Genomic DNA, 19110 nt, shown 5'->3' with positions numbered 1-19110 from the left:
GCGTTTTACTTCAATGCAACCAACCTTGGTAGTCAATTATTTTCAGCCCATTGATAATAAAATGTATATCAATACAAAATTAGTTGTGTTCAATATTATGTCAGTAAATGTGGACAACTGTGAGTTAATGGATATGACAATGTATACTTTTGAAAAACAATAATTTGAAGTTATTTTTCAAAGATTTTTGGAGCCAAGAAAGGTAAAGTGACAAAATTGTGCTTTATGTTACATCTAGCGGTGTATAACTATTACCTCTTATATATTTTGATATCTGTAGTGACACTCAATAACATCTTTCCAGATGAGGGTTTACTGAAAGTCAATCAAGAAGAAAGAAACCACTTTATTTGTAATTATTTGGTATGATGATCATTAGTGACAAAAGTAAAAAATAATATACAATTATCACAAAAGAGTATGTTAAACAAATAAATGTTGCTTGGTGCAGTGTGGAGAATTACAAATAGCCAATTCCACTCCAGCATTAGGCCATACAAACAGGAAACAATAGCATTCTAAAAGATGTCTACAGACAGAATGTCACTAAAACTACCATATCATGTTAATGTTTAGCCAAGCTTGAACATCATATACTCCAAATCATACTGTTGGTGAGAGTACAAGTGAGATGATTAATTTAATTTTTCTGACAGCAATTCAATTCAACATGTGACCACAAGATCAGAAAAGGGGAAAGACTTGGAGGAACTTGAAAAACTGTCTTAAAAAATAAGTCTTTAGATCAATAACATAATTTTCCTATTTCACGTGTCCAATAAGAGTCTTATTTCTTCAGCATCTTCACAGCCACTTGTGAGAGAGAAAGAGACAGAGCCAACACTATATTGCTAGTTGAAATTGTTGCACCTCAGATCCTCCAGTCCAGAGCACATTAGAATTATTGTCCCGATAGTCAAGTCCAGAGCCATATCCATCTCAATCTATGGCTCTGGTCCAGTTCAGACAGCCATGAAGACTGAAGTCCCCTGGCCTAGAGAAGGAGTTAGGCTGACCATTGCATGTGTGATATGTGGGAGCTGCAGGCCTGTTTCAAGTTACCTTCTAAATGGCACCCTTGTTGACAAGAGCCCTGTGGGACCTGGTCAATACTATAAAGGAATAGGGTGTAATTTTAGACAAACTTTCAGTGTCCTGGATGTTGGGTGAAATAATCATCTGTTTTGAACACTGGGGGAAGCTCCTGATCATGCTGCTGATGCCTTCTGGGGCTGGCTGGTTTCTGCAGAGATAAATAATATGGTTCATAATTTATATCCACTGAGAGCAATGTATAGGCCAGGAGACCTACCATTTAATACAAAAAAAACATTACTAAAGCAATTAAAAAGTTATTAAATAAATCATGAATAGCAGATGATAATAGGGAGATATGAACCAGTATCTGTGTGTTAGAGACCTCTGAACCAGAGTCTTCTGGGCATTACAAACTCACATTCACAAGCTCTGCAAGCATTATAATGTCAAAATACGTTCGTGGATCACCATATATGGAGATTAGCTGAGCAACCAATTCCATGTACTAAAGTACAGCCGGTATTTTTTTAAATGACAAGCAATCGAAAAAAATGCCTGTTCGGCACCTTCAAATCAAATTTGATTTGTCACGTGCGACGATAACAACAGGTGTAGACCTTACTTACAGGCCCTAACCAATAGTGCAATTTTTAAGTAAAAAAATAAGTATTAGGTGAACAATAGATAAGTAAATAAATAAAAAACATAAAGACAAAATAACAGTAGCTAGGCTATATACAGTAGCGAGGCTATATACAGTAGCGAGGCTATATACAGTAGCGAGGCTATATACAGGCACCGGTTAGTCGGGCTAATAGAGGCAATACGTTCATAAAGGTATAGTTAAAGTGACTATGCATATATGAAAAACAGAGTAGCAACAGTGTAAAAGAGAAATTGGCGGGTGGAGGGTGGTGGGACACAATGCAGATAGTCCGGGGTAGCCAATGTGCTCAGCAAAAAAAGAAAACGTCTCTTTTTCAGGACCCTGTCTTTCAAAGATAATCGGTAAAAATCCAAATAATTTCACAGATCTTCATTGAAAAGTGTTTAAACACTGTTTCCCAAGCTTGTTCAATGAACCATAAACAATTAATGAACATGCACCTGTGGAATGAACGTTAAGACACTGACAGCTTACAGACGGTAGGCAATTAAGGTCACAGTTATGAAAATTTAGGACACTAAAGAGGCCTTTCAGCTGACTCTGAAAAACACCAAAAGAAAGATGCCCAGGGTCCCTGCTCATCTGCGTGAACGTGCCTTAGGCATGCTGCAATGAGGCACGAGGACTGCAGATGTGGCCAGGGCAATAAATTGCAATGTCTGTACTGTGAGACGCCAAAGACAGCTCTACAGGGAGACAAGACAGACAGCTGATCGTCCTCACAGTGGCAGGCCACGTGTAACAACACCTGCACAGGATCGGTACATCCGAACATCACACTTGCGGGACAGGTACAGGATGGCAACAACAACTACCCGAGTTACACCAGGAACACACAATCCCTCCATCAGTGCTCAGACTGTCCGCAATAGGCTGAGAGAGGCTGGACTGAGGGCTTGTAGGCCTGTTGTCAGGCAGGTCTTGCCCAGACATCACCGGCAACAACGACGCCTATGGGCACAATCCCACCGTAGGTGGACCAGACATGACTGTAAAAAAAGCTCTTCACTGACGAGTCGCGGTTTTGTCTCACCAGGGGTAATGGTCGGATTCGCGTTTATTGTTAAAGGAATGAGCGTTACACCGAGGCCTGTACTCTGGAGCAGGATCGATTTGGAGGTGGAGGGTCCGTCATGGTCTGGGGCGGTGTGTCACACCATCATTAGACTGAGCTTGTTGTCATTGCAGGCAATCTCAATGCTGTGCGTTACAGGGCAGACATCCTCCTCTCTCATGTGGTACCCTTCCTGCAGGCACATCCTGACATGACTCTCCAGCATGACAATGCCACCAGCCATACTGCTCGTTCTGTGAATGATTTCCTGCAGGACAGGAATGTCAGTGTTCTGCCATGGCCAGCGAAGAGCCCGGATCTCAATCTCATTGAGCACGTCTGGGACCTGTTAGATTGGAGGGTGAGGGCTAGGGCCATTCCCCCCAGAAATGTCAGTGAACTTGCAGGTGCCTTGGTAGAAGAGTGGGGTAACATCTCACTGCAAGAACTGGCAAATCTGGTGCAGTCCATGAGGAGGAGATGCACTGCAGTTGGTGGCCACACCAGATACTGACTGTTACTTTTGATTTTAACCCCCCCTTTGTTCAGGGACACATTATTCAATTTATGTTAGTCACATGTCTGTGGAACTTGTTCAGTTTATGTCTCAGTTGTTGAATCTTGTTATGTTCATACAAATATTTACACGTTAAGTTTGATGAAAATAAACGCAGTTGACAGTGAGAGGACGTTTCTTTTTTTGCTGAGTTTATGTATGAGTGTATAGTTAAAGTGACTATGCGTAGATGATAAACAGAGAGTAGCAGCAGCATTAAAATGGGGTGGGGGTGGACAATGCAAATAGTCCGGGTAGCCATTTCATTACCAGTTCAGGAGTCTTATGGCTTGGGGGTAAAAGCTGTTGAGAAGCCTTTTGGTCCTAAACTTGGCGCTCCGGTACCACTTGCCATGTGGTAGCAGAGAGAACAGTCTATGACTGGGGTGGCTGGGGTCTTTGACAATATTTAGGGCCTTCCTCTGACACCACCTGGTGTAGAGGTCCTGGATGGCAGGCAGCTTAGCCCCAGTGATGTACTGGGCCGTACGCACTACCCTCTGTAGTGCCTTGTGGCCGTACCAGGCACTGATGCAACCAATCAGGATGCTCTCGATGTTGCAGCTGTAGAACCTTTTGAGGATCTGAGGACCCTTGCCAATTTTTTTTTTGTGTCGTGAGGTGGAATAGGCCTTGTCGTGCCCTCATCACGACTGTCTTGGTGTGTTTGGACCATTCTAGTTTGTTGGTGATGTGGACACCAAGGAACTTGAAACTCTCAACCTGCTCCACTACAGCCCCGTCGATGAGAATGGGGGCGTGCTCGGTCCTCCTTTTCTTGTAGTCCACAATCATCTCCTTTGTCTTGATTACGTTGAGGGATATTATTCTGGCACTACACGGCCAGGTCTCGGACCTCTTCCATATAGGTTGTCTCGTTGTTGTCGGTGATCAGGCCTACCACGGTTGTGTCATCTGTTGTGTCAATTGTTGTGTCAACTTAATGACGGTGACGGTGTTGGAGTCGTGCCTGGCCACGCAGTCGTGGGTGAACAGAGAGTACAGGAGGGGACTGAGCACGCACCTCTGAAGGGCTCCAGTGTTGAGGATCAGCGTGGCTGATGTGTTGCTACCTACCCTCACCACCTGGGAAAGGCCCGTCAGGAAGTCCAGGATCCAGTTGCAGAGGCAGGTGTTTAGTCCCAGGATCCTTAGCTTAGTGATGAGCTTTAAGGGCACTATGGTGTTGAACGCTGAGCTGTAGTCAATGAATAGCATTCTCACGTAGGTGTTTCTTTTGTTCAGGTGGGAAAGGGCCGTGTGGAGTGCAATAGAGATTGTATCATCTGTGGATCTGTTTGGGTGGTATGCAAATTGGAGTGGGTCTAGGGTTTCTGGGATAATGGTGTTAATGTGAGCCATTACCAGCCTTTCAAAGCACTTCATGACTACGGACGTGAAGGCAGATTACCTTAGTGTTTTTGGGCACAGGGACTATGGCGGTCTGCTTGAAACATGTTGGTATTACAGACTCAATCAGGAACATGTTGAAAATGTCAGTGAAGACACCTACCAGTTGGTCAGCACCTGCACAGAGCACACGTTCTGGTAATCCATCTGGCCCCCCAGCCTTGTGAATGTTTACCTGTGTAAAGGTTTTACTCACATCGGCTACGGAGAGCGTGATCACACAGTCGTCCGGAACAGCTCATGCTCTCATGCATGCCTCAGTGTTGCTTGCCTCGAAGTGAGCATAGAAGTGATTTAGCTCGTCTGGTAAGCTCGTGTCACTGGGCAGCTCGCGGCTGTGCTTCCCTTTGTAGTCTGGAATAGTTTGCAGGCCCTGCCACACAAGACGAGTGTCGGAGCCGGTGTAGTACGATTCAATCTTAGTCCTGTATTGGCGCTTTGCCTGTTTGATGGTTTGTCAGGATTTCTTATAAGCTTCCAGGTTAGAGTCCCGCACCCTGAAAGCAGCGGCTCTACCCTTTAGCTCAGTGCGAATGTTGCCTGTAATCCATGGTTTCTGGTTGGGGTATGTACGTACAGTCACTGTGGGGACAACGTCCTTGATGCACTTATTGATAAAGCCAGTGACTGATGTGGTGTACTCCTCAATGCCATCGGCAGAATCCCGGAACATAATCCAGTCTGTGCTAGCAAAACAGTCCTGTAGTTTAGCATCTGCTTCATCTGACCACTTTTTTATAGACCGAGTCACTGGTGCTTCCTGTTTTATTTTGTGCTTGTAAGCAGGAACCAGGAGGATATAATTGTGGTCAGATTTGCCAAATTGAGGGTGAGGGAGAGCTTTGTATGCGTCTCTGTGTGTGGAGTACAGGTGATCTAGATTTGTTTCCCTTCTGGTTGCACATTTAACATGCTGATAGAAAATTGGGTAAAGCTGATTTAAGTTTCCCTGCATTAAAGTCCCCGGGCCACTAGGCGCACCGCCTCTGGGTGAGTGGTTTCCTGTTTGCTTATTTCCTTATATAGCTGACTGAGTGCAGTCTTAGTGCCAGCATCCGTCTGTGGTGGTAAATAAACAGCCACGACAAAAATAGATGAAAGCTCTCTTGGCAAATAGTGTGGTCTACAGCTTATCATGAGATACTCTTCTTCAGGCGAGCAAAATCTAGAGACTTCCTTAGATATCGTGCACCAGCTGGTGTTTACAAATATGCACAGACTTCCCCCCCCTCGTCTTAGTGTGCTGTTCTATCTAGATGGTGCAGCGTATATCCCGCAAGCTGAATATCCATTCAGCCACGATTCGGTGAAACATGAGTTTTTGATGTCCCGTTGGTAGGATATTCGTGATCGTACCTCGTCTAATTTTTTGTCCAATGATTGTACGTTGGAAAGTAATACTGACGCTAAAGGCAGTCGGCGGATCCTTACAAGGCACCCCGCTCTGTGTCCTCTGTACCTGCGTCTCCTTCTCTTGCCAATGATGGGGATTTTGGCCTTGTCGGGTGTCTGAAGTACATCCTGTGCGTCCTGCTTGTTGAAGAAAATCTTAATTTACTCAAGTTACAGCCGGTTGAGCTGTTGTACATTTCCGACCTGTGTGTGGCAGTAATGAGTGGTTGGATGTGCCGAATAGGCATTTTTTCAGTTGCTTGTACATTTTTATTTAGACCTTTTTTTGGACGTACATACCTGCCGTATGGAGCAAATTAAGATAGTAGTTGCTCAGCGAAACTAAATTTCTGGTGATCAACAAATGTATTTTGACATAACACTTGCAGAGCTGGTAAATGGGAGTTTGAATCTGAGCTTTCTTGGGCGTTAGAGAGGTCTCTAACACACAGATACTGGTTCAGGGGCAAAGGAGGTTGGTAGCACCCAATTTGGGAGGACGGGTTCGTGATAATGGCTGGAACGGAATAGTGGAATGGTATCAAATACATGGTTTCCATGTGTTTGATGCCATTCCATTCACTCAGTTTCAGACATTATTATGAGCAGCCTCCTGTGTTCAGGGGAGATGGTGATTAAGTATAGGAATACAGATTTCACACTTCAAATAGAAAATGCCTTAATTGTTGACTGAGATGCAGATTGATTGGTTGATTAAATCCTCACATTTAGAAAGCCTGGGACATTCATGGTGCGGAACATCTTTCTGAAGGCGCTCGGCAGGGTTCCTTGTTCCCTCTCTGCCTGAGTGACCTGTTCCTCCATGACATTCACATTGGCACCTACAATCTTCACAAATGCCTAGACACAACACCAGGGAATAGGGTCAGATACAGTACTACCATATCAGTGTCCCAAACATAGTACATAGGGTGCCATTTGGGTGCCATCATCATGTCATGTTAATGAAAACATCCTGGTCATTATCAATTACATGAATTAAATCACACTTACATCCAACTTGTCAATCTTTCTGTATATTTGTCTCATCTCTTCTGATTTTCGATGTATTTGAGGTAAGTTCTCATTGACAATCTGTGATGTGTCGTTGCGGATCTATAACCAGAGGAAGAAAAGTTATTGATTTCTCACCCACTTTCACAGACAAGGACATGAACAGCACATACAGGGTTAGGCAAAAATGACCAAATACAATTACGAATTACCATAAAGATCAATGTGTCAAAATAAACAACAAAATACTTGTAATTTGAAATATATTTAATTCAAATGCATATATTTTGTATTTTAAAATACAGAAATACATTTGCAAGTAGCTGGCCTGAACAGCAACAACATTCCCAGTAAAGGTTACAGAAACATTCAATCCATTTTAATTGGTTACATACACATGGTTAGATGTTATTGCAAGTGTAGCGTGTAACTGCCTGTAACTTTTTACTTGCTATAACTGTGATATGATGTTATTTATCTCCCTTAGTTGAACACACTGACTAAGTCACTCTGGATAAGAGTGTCTGCTAAATTATAAATGTAAATATGAAAATGAACATACCAAAATGAACTGCAAAGCACACTGGATACTATCGGCTCATTAGAATAATATTCAGCATGCTTTGCAATTGTACATTTTTATATCTACAATTATATTTCGTTAATTTAGCAGATGCTCTTATCACACCATAGTGCCGTCAGACACCAATGCAGGGTGAGAAGGAGCCACACAATTGTGAACCGCTATAAAAAAAAATGGATAAAATGGTATTATTGTATTTTGAAAATACAAATTACAGCTCTCGAAAGTATCTTCTTAAAAAATCCATTGGCATGTAGTTCAGCCCAGTGTAATACAAATTACAAAATGCACAGAATTAATTGAAATGCATATTTCAAATACATTTAACAGAAATACTGCATATCTCTTAACACGTACCATGTCAAGCATTCCTACAAATTCATCCACCCTAGTCAGCATTTCCTCCAGACTTTTCTCCAAACACAGGATCTGTGGTATGGAAAGGACATGGTTATAACCACAGTCAAGTGACATTTAACTTGGTTCACGCGTATCCAGTTATAGCTAGCATGTTGCTATATTGCACCTCAGCATAGATAGGATGCTGTATTTCACCGCGATCGGAAAGGTTGATCAATTCTAACCTCATCTCCAGCAGTAGCTCTGATGTAAGAGGAGTAACTGTGAGCAGTGTGTCTCAGGATCTCATCCTCCTGGTTGTGGTCTGGGTCGGGCTCCGCGGAGTTGAAGCTCGCACTCTGCGAGACTGCTGCGCCGAAGCTGGGGCTTTGCGACACGGTGCCACTGCTTAGGGCCTCGCTCAACATGGATAAACTGCTCGCACTCTGCGACACGAAGCCACTGTCCCGACTCACCTCGGCACTGGACTCCTCCAGCGGGGAGAGAAAACCTACCCTATTTTCCATCCTAGGCTCCATCTCTGCCCAGTTTCCTGATGTCGCTTTCTGCTACAGTGTTATGATAGTCAGATGATTAAATGACGTAGTTGAAACTGTGGATGGCGGCTTACAAGGGTCAAGTAGAACTACGCGAAAAGGCGCAATTTTAAAATCAGGGCCGTTTTTCCCTCAAATTGAACGCTGAACTCAAGTCTGATAACTCAAAATCTCCATTAGAAACATTTAATCACACAGGAAACATTCATTTTCTTTCTATATCAGTCAACTGCAACAATGTTCTACAATATGAATAACAGGAAAGCAAGTGCAGTTCAAACCTTTATTTCCAAAAATTCTCTCCCAAAAAAATGTAAAAACAGTAAGAAAATAATATGAACACAATATTCACAATACATTTCAAATTAATTGCATAAAGGGTTTGAATTTCAATTGTGGGAATTAGTTGAAGTTATACTTACAGTTCACTACATTGAAAGAGCAACTAGGTCCTACTAAATAATGATTGAGCAATTACAGATCAAGCCCTAATATCCATTCAACTATTGTTTACATTTGAGTGCTCAGTACATATCTGGGCTAAAATGAATTTAAAAAAAGGCACCGAGTGTTCTACAAACCTTTTCTCCAATGTATGTGTGGAGAATGTATTGAAATATCTGTACATCATCATAACATAGAATAGAAACAGTCCAGTTTACATGATATGCAGAAATATTCCCAATCATAATTATCCTCGTACCATTATACCTAATGGAATAATTTGTTCATAGGTCATTGTTTTCCCTTGTAAAAATCTATTATAAAATCCTTATGTACATTAAAAAGATAGACATTATTCCAGAAAAAAATCTAGACGTTTCTGTAATAAATATAAAACCTGTAATATTTCTTAGGTGTGAATATGTGGGCCCACACTGAGTCGATGGTACTACCAGGAGGGGGCAGTGACCAATACATTATAGCACTACTCAACAGGGTTAAACTGACTGTCCACAGTGAAGAAATGCAGGGAATAACCTCAATATGGTCAGAACACCACATTGTCAAGGTAACCGGAGCAGCCTTTGGTGAGAGGAAAAGGAAAGAGCAACAAAAATGACATGTTTGTGAACCAAAATAGGGTTATAATCCTATGTTAAACCTGGGAGTACTAACATGGCGATTTAAAGAGTTGAAACAACAAGACTGTTTAACAACAAAAAAATGTGCAAACCTTGACAGCTTAAAAGCTTTGAACTACAATGTGAATAATGGTGAGAAGAATCAAATAAATATCAAACCACAGATGGATGGTTTAGTGTCCCACATAATCCATATACTTCAAAGTTTACCATATCATGGATGGATGGATAGATTGTGCTTGTAAACGAAAGTACCACAGGATCCTAATATGGATCTCAATGTGTGTGCCCAATAGTGTAGGAAAGTGAATGAGTGAGGTTGAGCAGACGCAAATTCAGGTGTTATCATCTTCACACTCCAGCAGTCCTGCCTGGTGTAACAGGGTTCACATCCCCCTCCCTGTTGTAACAGGGTTCACATCCCCCTGCCTGCTGTAACTAACAGGGCTCACAGCTGAGCCGAGGTGTTTTGAGTAAACAGTAAAGATAAGAGTATTATTTCCAAAGAGCACGTTGCATTCCTGGAGTCCATTTTAGGAGCTTCACAAACAGAACTGGTGGAGAAGAGGAAACAGGATATAGACTAGGCCCATATTCAGTGTAGGAAGTATTCATTGATAGCGGTTTAAAACGTACCAGGTATAAATGACTGCTGGTAATGGAAGTAAGAGTTTTAGTACATGTGATGATCCAACACTTCTCATTAAAGCTTAGAATAATTTATTGGAATAGATAGATGATTGATGAGAATCTCCAGTTAAAATACAGAGAGAGAATCAGTACAGACAGGCAGAATTTTACAGACATATAATTGTTCTTAAAAACAAAAGCTCAGGGTTGGTCCCAAAATGATGGCGGTTCAGATTAAAAGTGGTCACTAAATAGCAGGTGAATCACATCAAGACATTTACAAGACATAGAAAACAAACCATACAGAATAAACTCTCCTTGTTTCCTGGATTATTTGTCTTAGAAAAACTGTAACAAAATTAGTAGAAGTTTTGAGGAACAACGTTGATTCTCATGGTGGATATACTGGACAGGGGATGCTCCAGCTCACATCCAAGTGTGTGTGTCTGCGTTATAAAAGTGAAGGTGTGTGTGTTATAGGGTGATGACGGTGCCGTCCTCTTCCACCCCTCCCCGGGGCAGAGCCAGGCTGTGTCGAGGGTCCGTCCTCATGGTGCTGAGGATTTTGTGCAGGCTGCCGTTGCTCTCCCGGAGGGCTGGGTTGCTGCTGTGGTGCTGGGAATGGTGGTGCTGGAGGGTGTGGGGCTGGTACTGGGGGTGCTGGAGGTTCAGGTCCCTGTGCAGCATGTGGGAGAGGCCATTGAGGCTGGGCTGGGAGTGGAAGGAGGCGGTGGAAACCACAGAGAGAGGTCGGGTAGGGGGGCTGGGGTGTTCCACGGGTGCCGGGGGAGGGGCTTGGGTGTGGGAGCGTGATGTTGATGCCACAGACACCACTGATGTGTTGGAGCGCCGCGACGGCCGCTTCAGGCTGCTCTCGATGACGATGTCTGACTCCTCGTCGCTCTCCAGCTCGTCAGCATAGCCGTGGGCACCGGTCACCATGGCTGTGGTGGACAGGCTGGGGTAGCCAGTGGAACCGCTGCTGTCTGATGACTGACCTGAGCTGCCGGAGATCCGGCTGGCTCGCACCACGTTGTTCCGCTGGTTCACCGGCTTCACTGTGACAATCAGGTTGTGGCTGTTGGCAATCATCATGTCAGTCACCTGGTCCAGTGTCTTCCCAGTAACCTCGATGCCGTTGACCTCCAGTACCTCGTCGTTAACAGCTAGCAGGCCTGTGCTCTCAGCCAGGCCGCCAGGCACCATGCGGGAGATGAAGATCCCAGGAACCTTCTCCAGGCCATGGGGCGTCACCCGTACGCTGGTCCCGTCCCGGATGTAGAACCCCAGGGGTTTGTCGGAGCCATGACGGTAGAGACGAACGCGGCGGTGGGACTCCGGCAAGATGTCCACATCGATGATGGAGGAGACTGGCCGGAAGTCCTGCGGCATTCCGATGCGGATGTGAGGTCGCTTCCTGTTGACGTCGTTCCTCAGCGCCACCACAGCCTTCTTCTTCCGGGTCAGAGAGTGGGTCCCGTAGCTGCTGTAGTCTACCTCCTCTGAAACACATAACATGAGAAATAGAACTGGTTAGAACCTTTTCTGAAACACAGAACAGAACTGCTAAAAACTGAAACACAGAACAGGAGAAACAGAACTGCTTAGAATCTCCTCTAAAAACACAGAAAATATAGAACCCATTAAGACCTCCCCTGGAAGACAGGAGAGAACTGCTCAGAACCTTGTCTGAAACACAACTGCTTAGCTCTCAGGAACACTATATTTAACTGGAAGCATATGAGCCTCAAATGGTGAGCAGATGTTGCCTTTGAAAGAACACATCATACATAAGATTTTATTTGCAGCAAGACATTTATGCAGCTCTCATTACCATACACATAAACAGGCCTTAGTTCAAACTCCTCTAACTCTACCCCTGGGTAAAACAAGTTTACCAGTCCCACTCTAAAGAAACACCCACACAAGGAGTTGAGTACAATGGGAAGTTTCTTATTAAAACCCTTCAGTTTGTTTACGGTGAAATCCTTTCCTACCACTCCAGAACAAAGATTTAACTAGGCTGAACTTGTAGCTGAACCTGTTGCACTCTGCGCAATAGAGAAAGCCTGATTGGTGCTGGTCTGGTGTGGCTCTGTAGTCAGTGGGGTGGAACACAGAGCCATAGGAGGAACAATTGTAAACAAACCAAACACCAGGATGTGATTACAGCTGGAATACCAAATCATTCTGATCTTCAGTTGTACACAACACAGTCTGCAAGCAAGTGTGATAATGCAAAATTATTTTTTAAATAAACCTGTATTTAAACCAACCCAATATGTCAAGGCTGTATACCGGGGTATTTGGTTTTTCAATACCGTCGAAACTATTTGAAGTTTTTCAATACATGTGAATATTTAGATGCTTTTTAAGTTAATACCTGCAGTCAACTTGTGCAATACATCCAGAGCTCATTTCACCCGTCACATTGTCTTACATTAGGAAGCTTACAATAGTTCAAGAACAGTTGCGCCAGTCACGTGTTTGTTTGTAAATAGCGGGAGAAAGTGTGCGCTGTTGCGTAGCGCACGAGGTGATGAATTTACACTTGTAAGCAATTCACTACTTAAGGTTTGGTATGAGACATCTTATAAATGACCTTCTGACATGTTGGAGCAGTCAAAGAGCTCTGGATGAGTTCTGTACAGCTGCCATATTTTCCTTGTACTTCCTACTAGCATTTTTTCCCCTTCCTCCGTTCTCCCCTCTGCTCCTTCCTTCAGAAAAGCATGCATCACAACTTTGTTCATTTGCACAATCTCTCATTCACTTTAGCTTTTAAAATGTTCACACCCACCGAAAATTACATTTGGTTAGTTATAAGCTATGCTTCAATAACTTAACGAGCTGGATTTCCATTTAGTTTATTAGCTATATGCTAACGAGCGAAAACGAACAATGTGATTTCGCTATTACTTGTACTACATTTAGTTAGCATTCTGGTAATCTAGGGCCAATGTTGTTTGCTGTTGCGTTTTAGCGCCCCTTGTGGGCTAAACGGTAATACCAGAAATCACAGTATGGCAGAAAAACTGTATGACTGTATGAAAATCTGGATACCGCCCAAGCCGAAATAGGTCACCACTTTCTCAGACCATGCATTCAAAAAGACAGGAAGAGACAAAGAGAGAGATGGATACAGTATGATAGTGAGAGGACTGCTCAGGCATAATAAACTCATCCTGCGACCTTCCTCTCAGGACATGTCTGTTATGTGTTGAGCCACAGCCAGCGATGAAGTTTGTCTGTACAGTGAGAAGCACCATGCTACAGGAACAAGAGGTCCTACTAGGGGGAATGGGGCAACACACACACTTGCCACTTCCATGGCACAATGGGCCACGAGTCATAGTTCCTACTGGGGTGGACACCTGCCTGGGAACTCGGTGTATGGGTGTGTGAGCGTGTGCGTGTAACAATATAGCATATGGATGTGGGATAACCATATAGTCACATGGTATGGATGTGTTCCATCTGCTGGAAAAGTGTGCCACTTCCTTTGCTGAAGTATTCTTTGGGGTCAATTCTCTCTGTGCTAATAGTTTCAGTGGGAATGTGTAGCAGCACCGCAGTGGGAGTGTTTTATGCACTACTGTACTGAACCAGAACTCCCATGCAGATTGTTGACTAATGACTTTCCCCACTAATGAAGGAATCTAATGACAGGACACAACACACCGTTTTAATAAGGCTGTTCTGAAAGCAAACTGCTGCATTCCTTGCTACAGATACAGATGGCCACAGCTATCGAAGGTACGGAACCACAGAAGCTAGTCTGGCCAGCTCTAATGTTGATTTTCACATAGAACCCACACTGCCAGCCCCAGCCCTGCACAACCAGTCAGAGAGAGGCTGACAAATACCTGTAGACACCGGTTCCTGTTTCACTGCTGCTTTCAACAGTTGTATTTATGAATGCTTCCCAAAGCTTCTGAATATCCAAGTATGGGGCAGAAGTTATTCTTAGTTGTGGATGGAGGTAGCAGGGAGCTTGATCATTTAGATTGAATCCAGACAGGATTTTATTACGGGGAGGAATGTATGCCACAAGTGCAAGTCTGCTGATGGGAAACACATTGAGGCTGCACTGAGCCATCTCATTACCATGGTGGACTGGTCTACCAACATGTCCCTTCCGTCCCAAAATTATTGGCACACCTCGCCCCTGGGCAGGCCTGTGTCCCAGGCATACCTCATGCGACACGCTCTGATGGAACTACATTCCCCCGGTAAGGAAACCCCTTGACCCAGACCGCCCCAGGATCCAATATTCCTAAAAAGAGAGACCTATTCCTAATAACAAGAGAAGTTGGCAGCAGATCTATTGGAATCCGAGTCCTGGCACTAGAACCAGGATTTATCGGAGGACGTTATTCTGTCAGCTTGCCTCCTGGTTGGCTGGCTGGCCCCACAACCAGCCGGCTGGAGTTTCAATCCCAGGACTACATGCCGTGGTAGAGGCCAGTTTGGACCAGACAACACCTGACCAGACCAGGGACTGCCTGTTGTGCCAAGAGTGGATCAAAACAGAATTCTTTCCCCTTGACTAGGCCCAGTACTGTCTGACTGGCATGGAGAGAGACAGGCAGAGGATGCTGGGCTTGTGGTCTCAGTCTGTGTTTCATCTGCCCAACGTGCCCAGTCACGCAGGCTGCCGTAACAACTCCTGACAAGAATAATCCCGTTGCACTGAGGCATGATGGGAAAGCAAATGTGAACTCATTGATCAAAGGCTCGCCGGTCGTTACCAGACATCAGAACTAACTGACTCCCAATGTCCTTTCCGAACGAACAGAACGTTGAGGGTCAAGAAAGAGTTTATGAACATTCTAAGAAACACACGAGAGAGAGAGAGAGAGAGTGCGAGAGAAGAAAAGGGTGGCGTCTCACCAAGTTCCAGGACGGATGAACAGACTGCTGACTAGAATGGAAAGACAATTCATTCAAACCCAAATACTTGGGAGGGTAAGATGGAAGGAGAATTAGCCCAGTAATGTGAGAGCTGCAGCCCTGTTGGATGAAATCAAATGATCAGAGCATGATGATGTGGCTTCTAGAGCGTCGGGGTAAAAGGAATTTAGAAAAAGTCTGAATGCTTCTAGAGTCAATTAACTTCAGCTCGATGTTGACTGATGCACCACAAAACATGTAATAATGGTACTAATGCTGAGTGAAGAGAACACAGCTGAATAGTTGGGCATGGAACTGAAAACAATGACATGAACCCAATAAACTTGAACATCTTCCTCATGAGAACTAGTCTGAAAACAAACCGGGAGGCATCTGAATTGGCATCCCCATAGGCTCTGGTCAAAAGTAGTGAACTATGTAGGGAATAGGGTGCCATTTCAGATGGAGTCACAGTGAATGAAGTGCTAAGGTACAAAACAAATAACAGCCTCAACGAAGCCGTGCGATGCTGGCCAGTCACCTGACGTGGCTCTCCCATCCCAGTACAGGTCAGGGGTTAGGGGTGAAAAGTAAAGTGCCTACATTCCTCCGTGTGTAAGAGGGCCGAGAAGGCCCTCCACCCATGGTCCGGTCAGACTGCAGGCTGGCTCTGTGGAGTTTCACCAGTCAGGAATGTGGCGCCTGATGGATATGGAGATATCTCTGGACAGGTTTAACTTAACTCAGTGTCTGTAGCTACTCTAGCTACTTTAGCCTTGACTGTCAGCTAGTCCTAATCCTCCATCCTCTCTATAGGGTGGGCTGAATCCCAAATGGCACCCTATTCCCTACATTTCTCTCCTCTTGTTAACTGGACCTGTGAAAAAGAGCCTCCTTTCAAGTCCTACTGGGTTTTTACTAAGTCCAATAAAAGCAGGAATCTAAAGAGTTTTATTATCAGTCATTAGGCCTCCCCATGTGCTTTGATCTCAAACATCTTGTAGGAAGTTTAGTACTGAATGTATGTTTTCACCAGCAAGGTGAATGTAGCCTACTGGGCAGCACAGAGCACAATGAAAAACACCAAGTAGAAAACAGTCTCCATTTGAGCCACTATTTTTAAGCCAGTTTTTTTTCCAGTTCGAATCTAGGAACAGTGCTTATTGTGTGATGCAGTGTTGTTGACATGTGATAAAGACTGGTACAGACTAGTACAGATGACACAAAGACTGGTTTATAAATGGGAACATTCTACACCTCTGACAAACCAATCATTAGCCTGGCTTTACAGAGCATTAATAAACACCAAACACTAGCTTTACAGAGCATTAATAAACACCAAACACTAGCTTTACAGAAAATTAATAAACACCAAATACTTGCTTTATAGAACCTTAATAAGAAACACCTTTGCTGCAACATAAATCACATGTTGACTAGTTCTGTTGCGTAATCTGTTTAGTAATTAGTCTGACGTAAGACTAATGATCTGAGCTGGGGGTTAGTTGGTATTTGTGATAGACAACAACATGTGGCATGTCACACCTACATTATGCAAAAGTTATGATGCAGTGATTTTTGGGATTCAGCACCTCTGTTCACCAGGTACACTGTAGTCCTCTAGGATGTCCTCTGTTCACCAGGTACACTGTAGTCCTCTAGGATGTCCTCTGTTCACCAGCTATACTGTAGTCCTCTAGGATCTCCTCTGTTCACCAGCTATACTGTAGTCCTCTAGGATGTCCTCTGTTCACCAGGTATACTGTAGTCCTCTAGGATGTCCTCTGTTCACCAGGTATACTGTAGTCCTCTAGGATCTCCTCTGTTCACCAGGTATACTGTAGTCCTCTAGGATCTCCTCTGTTCACCAGGTATACTGTAGTCCTCTAGGATCTTCTCTGTTCGCCATGTGTAATGCAGTCTTCTAGGATCTCTTCTGTTCACCATGTGTAGCCTACAGGATCCAGACCCTGAATGTTCCTTCAGTTTGAGTTAAATACTTAACAGAGACTTGTCAGAACCATGTCGGTCAGCCAGCAGCAGCCACAAAAGAACAGAACATCAGGTTTCTGTCAGGCTGGTGTGGGAGATCGGAAGTTAGAGTTCACGGAGAGAGGGTGAGAACATCCTTCCTCCAGGCCAGGCTTGGGTTAGGGTTGGCAACTGGGTGTGATCCCTGGAAGAAATGTTAGTATTTAGATGGGACCTTGCTACAGACCCCTGCTAGGCCTGAACAGCCAGCTCACTGAGGAACACATGACCCCAAAGATCAAGAGCCTCCTCTAAAAACAGCATGGGTAACCACTACTCCGGCTGTACTCCGGCTACTGCAAAGACTGCTCACGCAAAACACAGCTAGGCTATCGATCTGCCAGAGAGACAATACAAGGGGTCTTTCTTCCAACACCACAGGAACAAAGTGACTACACAGTGACTAACTGCACTTACTGCCAGTACAGACCAGAAACACCGCAGAGCATGTATAGAGGGTATAGAGGGCACGGCACACAGCTGCCTTTCCCGTTATGTCCCTGGCTGCTGTGGTTAGCCTGGCCCTGGCTGCTGTGGTTAGCCTGGCCCTGGCTGCTGTGGTTAGCCTGGCCCTGGCTGCTGTGGTTAGCCTGGCCCTGGCTGCTGTGGTTAGCCTGGCCCTGGCTGCTGTGGTTAGCCTGGCCCTGGCTGCTGTGGTTAGCCTGGCCCTGGCTGCTGTGGTTAGCCTGGCCCTGGCTGCTGTGGTTAGCCTGGCCCTGGCTGCTGTGGTTAGCCTGGCCCTGGCTGCTGTGGTTAGCCTGGCCCTGGCTGCTGTGGTTAGCCTGGCCCTGGCTGCTGTGGTTAGCCTGGCCCTGGCTGCTGTGGTTAGCCTGGCCCTGGCTGCTGTGGTTAGCCTGGCCCTGGCTGCTGTGGTTAGCCTGGCCCTGGCTGCTGTGGTTAGCCTGGCCCTGGCTGCTGTGGTTAGCCTGGCCCTGGCTGCTGTGGTTAGCCTGGCCCTGGTCAGAGATTACTGGAGAAATCCCCCATCCACATCTCCAGAAAGCTCAACACCAGCCACCAGAGGTTGTGCATCACCTGCAGGGAGAGGGCCAGTTAGAGGTTTTAAAACCTGTGTGATCACATCTGTCCGTACCGCATCAGGAAGGTCTGAGTTGTAGCAGAGGACATGCTTGATTCCTCTAACACCAACATGGAAAAAGGGAATCACCTAGAATAAAAGGAGCATTTAAGTTGTTTTTATTTATTGAAACAGTTGTCATTCTTGCCAGGGTATCATGGTCAGGGAGGAATGTTTAGGGGCCTAAGAACATACAGTCAATGGCTGGTGGGGGAAAGAAACCCTTTAAGTTTCACCCCCCAACCCCAATAAACACACAAAAATATCCCGTCTCCTCACACAAAAAAAGTGCCCGAGAACTATTAGTCTGAGCCCTTATAACCACTGCTCCTCTATAACAGGGAGCAGAGCTAGAGGCAGGGGAAGACAGAGGAAAGCCTCTGGAGAGGTGACTATATTCAAATACTCTCATAAAACTGAGACGGGGAAAGGAAGAGAGGAGGAGCTCTAGCTCCCTGAGAGTGCACATTCAGCAGCACGGCCCTCCTCCCCCCTGCCTGTTACCACCAGACATCTGGGACCAGTTAGGGGGCTGCTGCTGAAGAGATCGGGGTGGAGAACAGGAACACTACGACAGAGGATTAGCCTTCTCTCCTCCTCCTCTTCAGACACATCACAAGAGAGAGAGATGAGTAGACTGAGTACTACTACTGTTTGTAATTCAGCCATCTTCCAACCGCTCTGATAAATGGTCACCCTCAGAACACCGACATCCATATGTCCCAAAAGTACGGAAGGAAAGTCTTTCAGCAGTAAATTGGAAGTTCAGGGCCCCATATTCAT

At 44.8% G+C, this 19110-nt stretch overlaps 2 protein-coding genes across 2 annotated transcripts in view; both read right to left on the bottom strand.

The window, feature by feature from the left end:
- Positions 1–322: 322 nt before the first annotated feature.
- On the bottom strand, positions 323–8670 carry LOC109903536 (biogenesis of lysosome-related organelles complex 1 subunit 4). Its single transcript, XM_020500308.2, has 5 exons — positions 8299–8670; positions 8072–8143; positions 7132–7233; positions 6844–6978; positions 323–1243 (listed from the first exon to the last, which is right to left on the bottom strand). Exons 1-5 carry the CDS (start codon positions 8590–8592, stop codon positions 1148–1150), a joined length of 699 nt encoding a protein of 232 aa, XP_020355897.1. The 5' UTR covers positions 8593–8670; the 3' UTR covers positions 323–1147.
- A 209-nt stretch (positions 8671–8879) lies between these two features.
- LOC109903538 (partitioning defective 6 homolog gamma) overlaps positions 8880–19110 on the bottom strand; it is a 36150-nt gene continuing 25919 nt past the window's right edge. Inside the window, exon 3 of the mRNA XM_020500309.2 lies at positions 8880–11827. Within this exon, the coding sequence (XP_020355898.1) occupies positions 10800–11827 (1028 nt within the window). The 3' untranslated portion in view covers positions 8880–10799. The remainder of the gene's footprint in view (positions 11828–19110) is intronic.

Source organism: Oncorhynchus kisutch, linkage group LG14 (assembly GCF_002021735.2).
Source record: "Oncorhynchus kisutch isolate 150728-3 linkage group LG14, Okis_V2, whole genome shotgun sequence".
In the NCBI taxonomy this organism is placed as follows: domain Eukaryota; kingdom Metazoa; phylum Chordata; class Actinopteri; order Salmoniformes; family Salmonidae; genus Oncorhynchus; species Oncorhynchus kisutch.
This window is presented reverse-complemented; position numbering and strand designations above follow the sequence as displayed.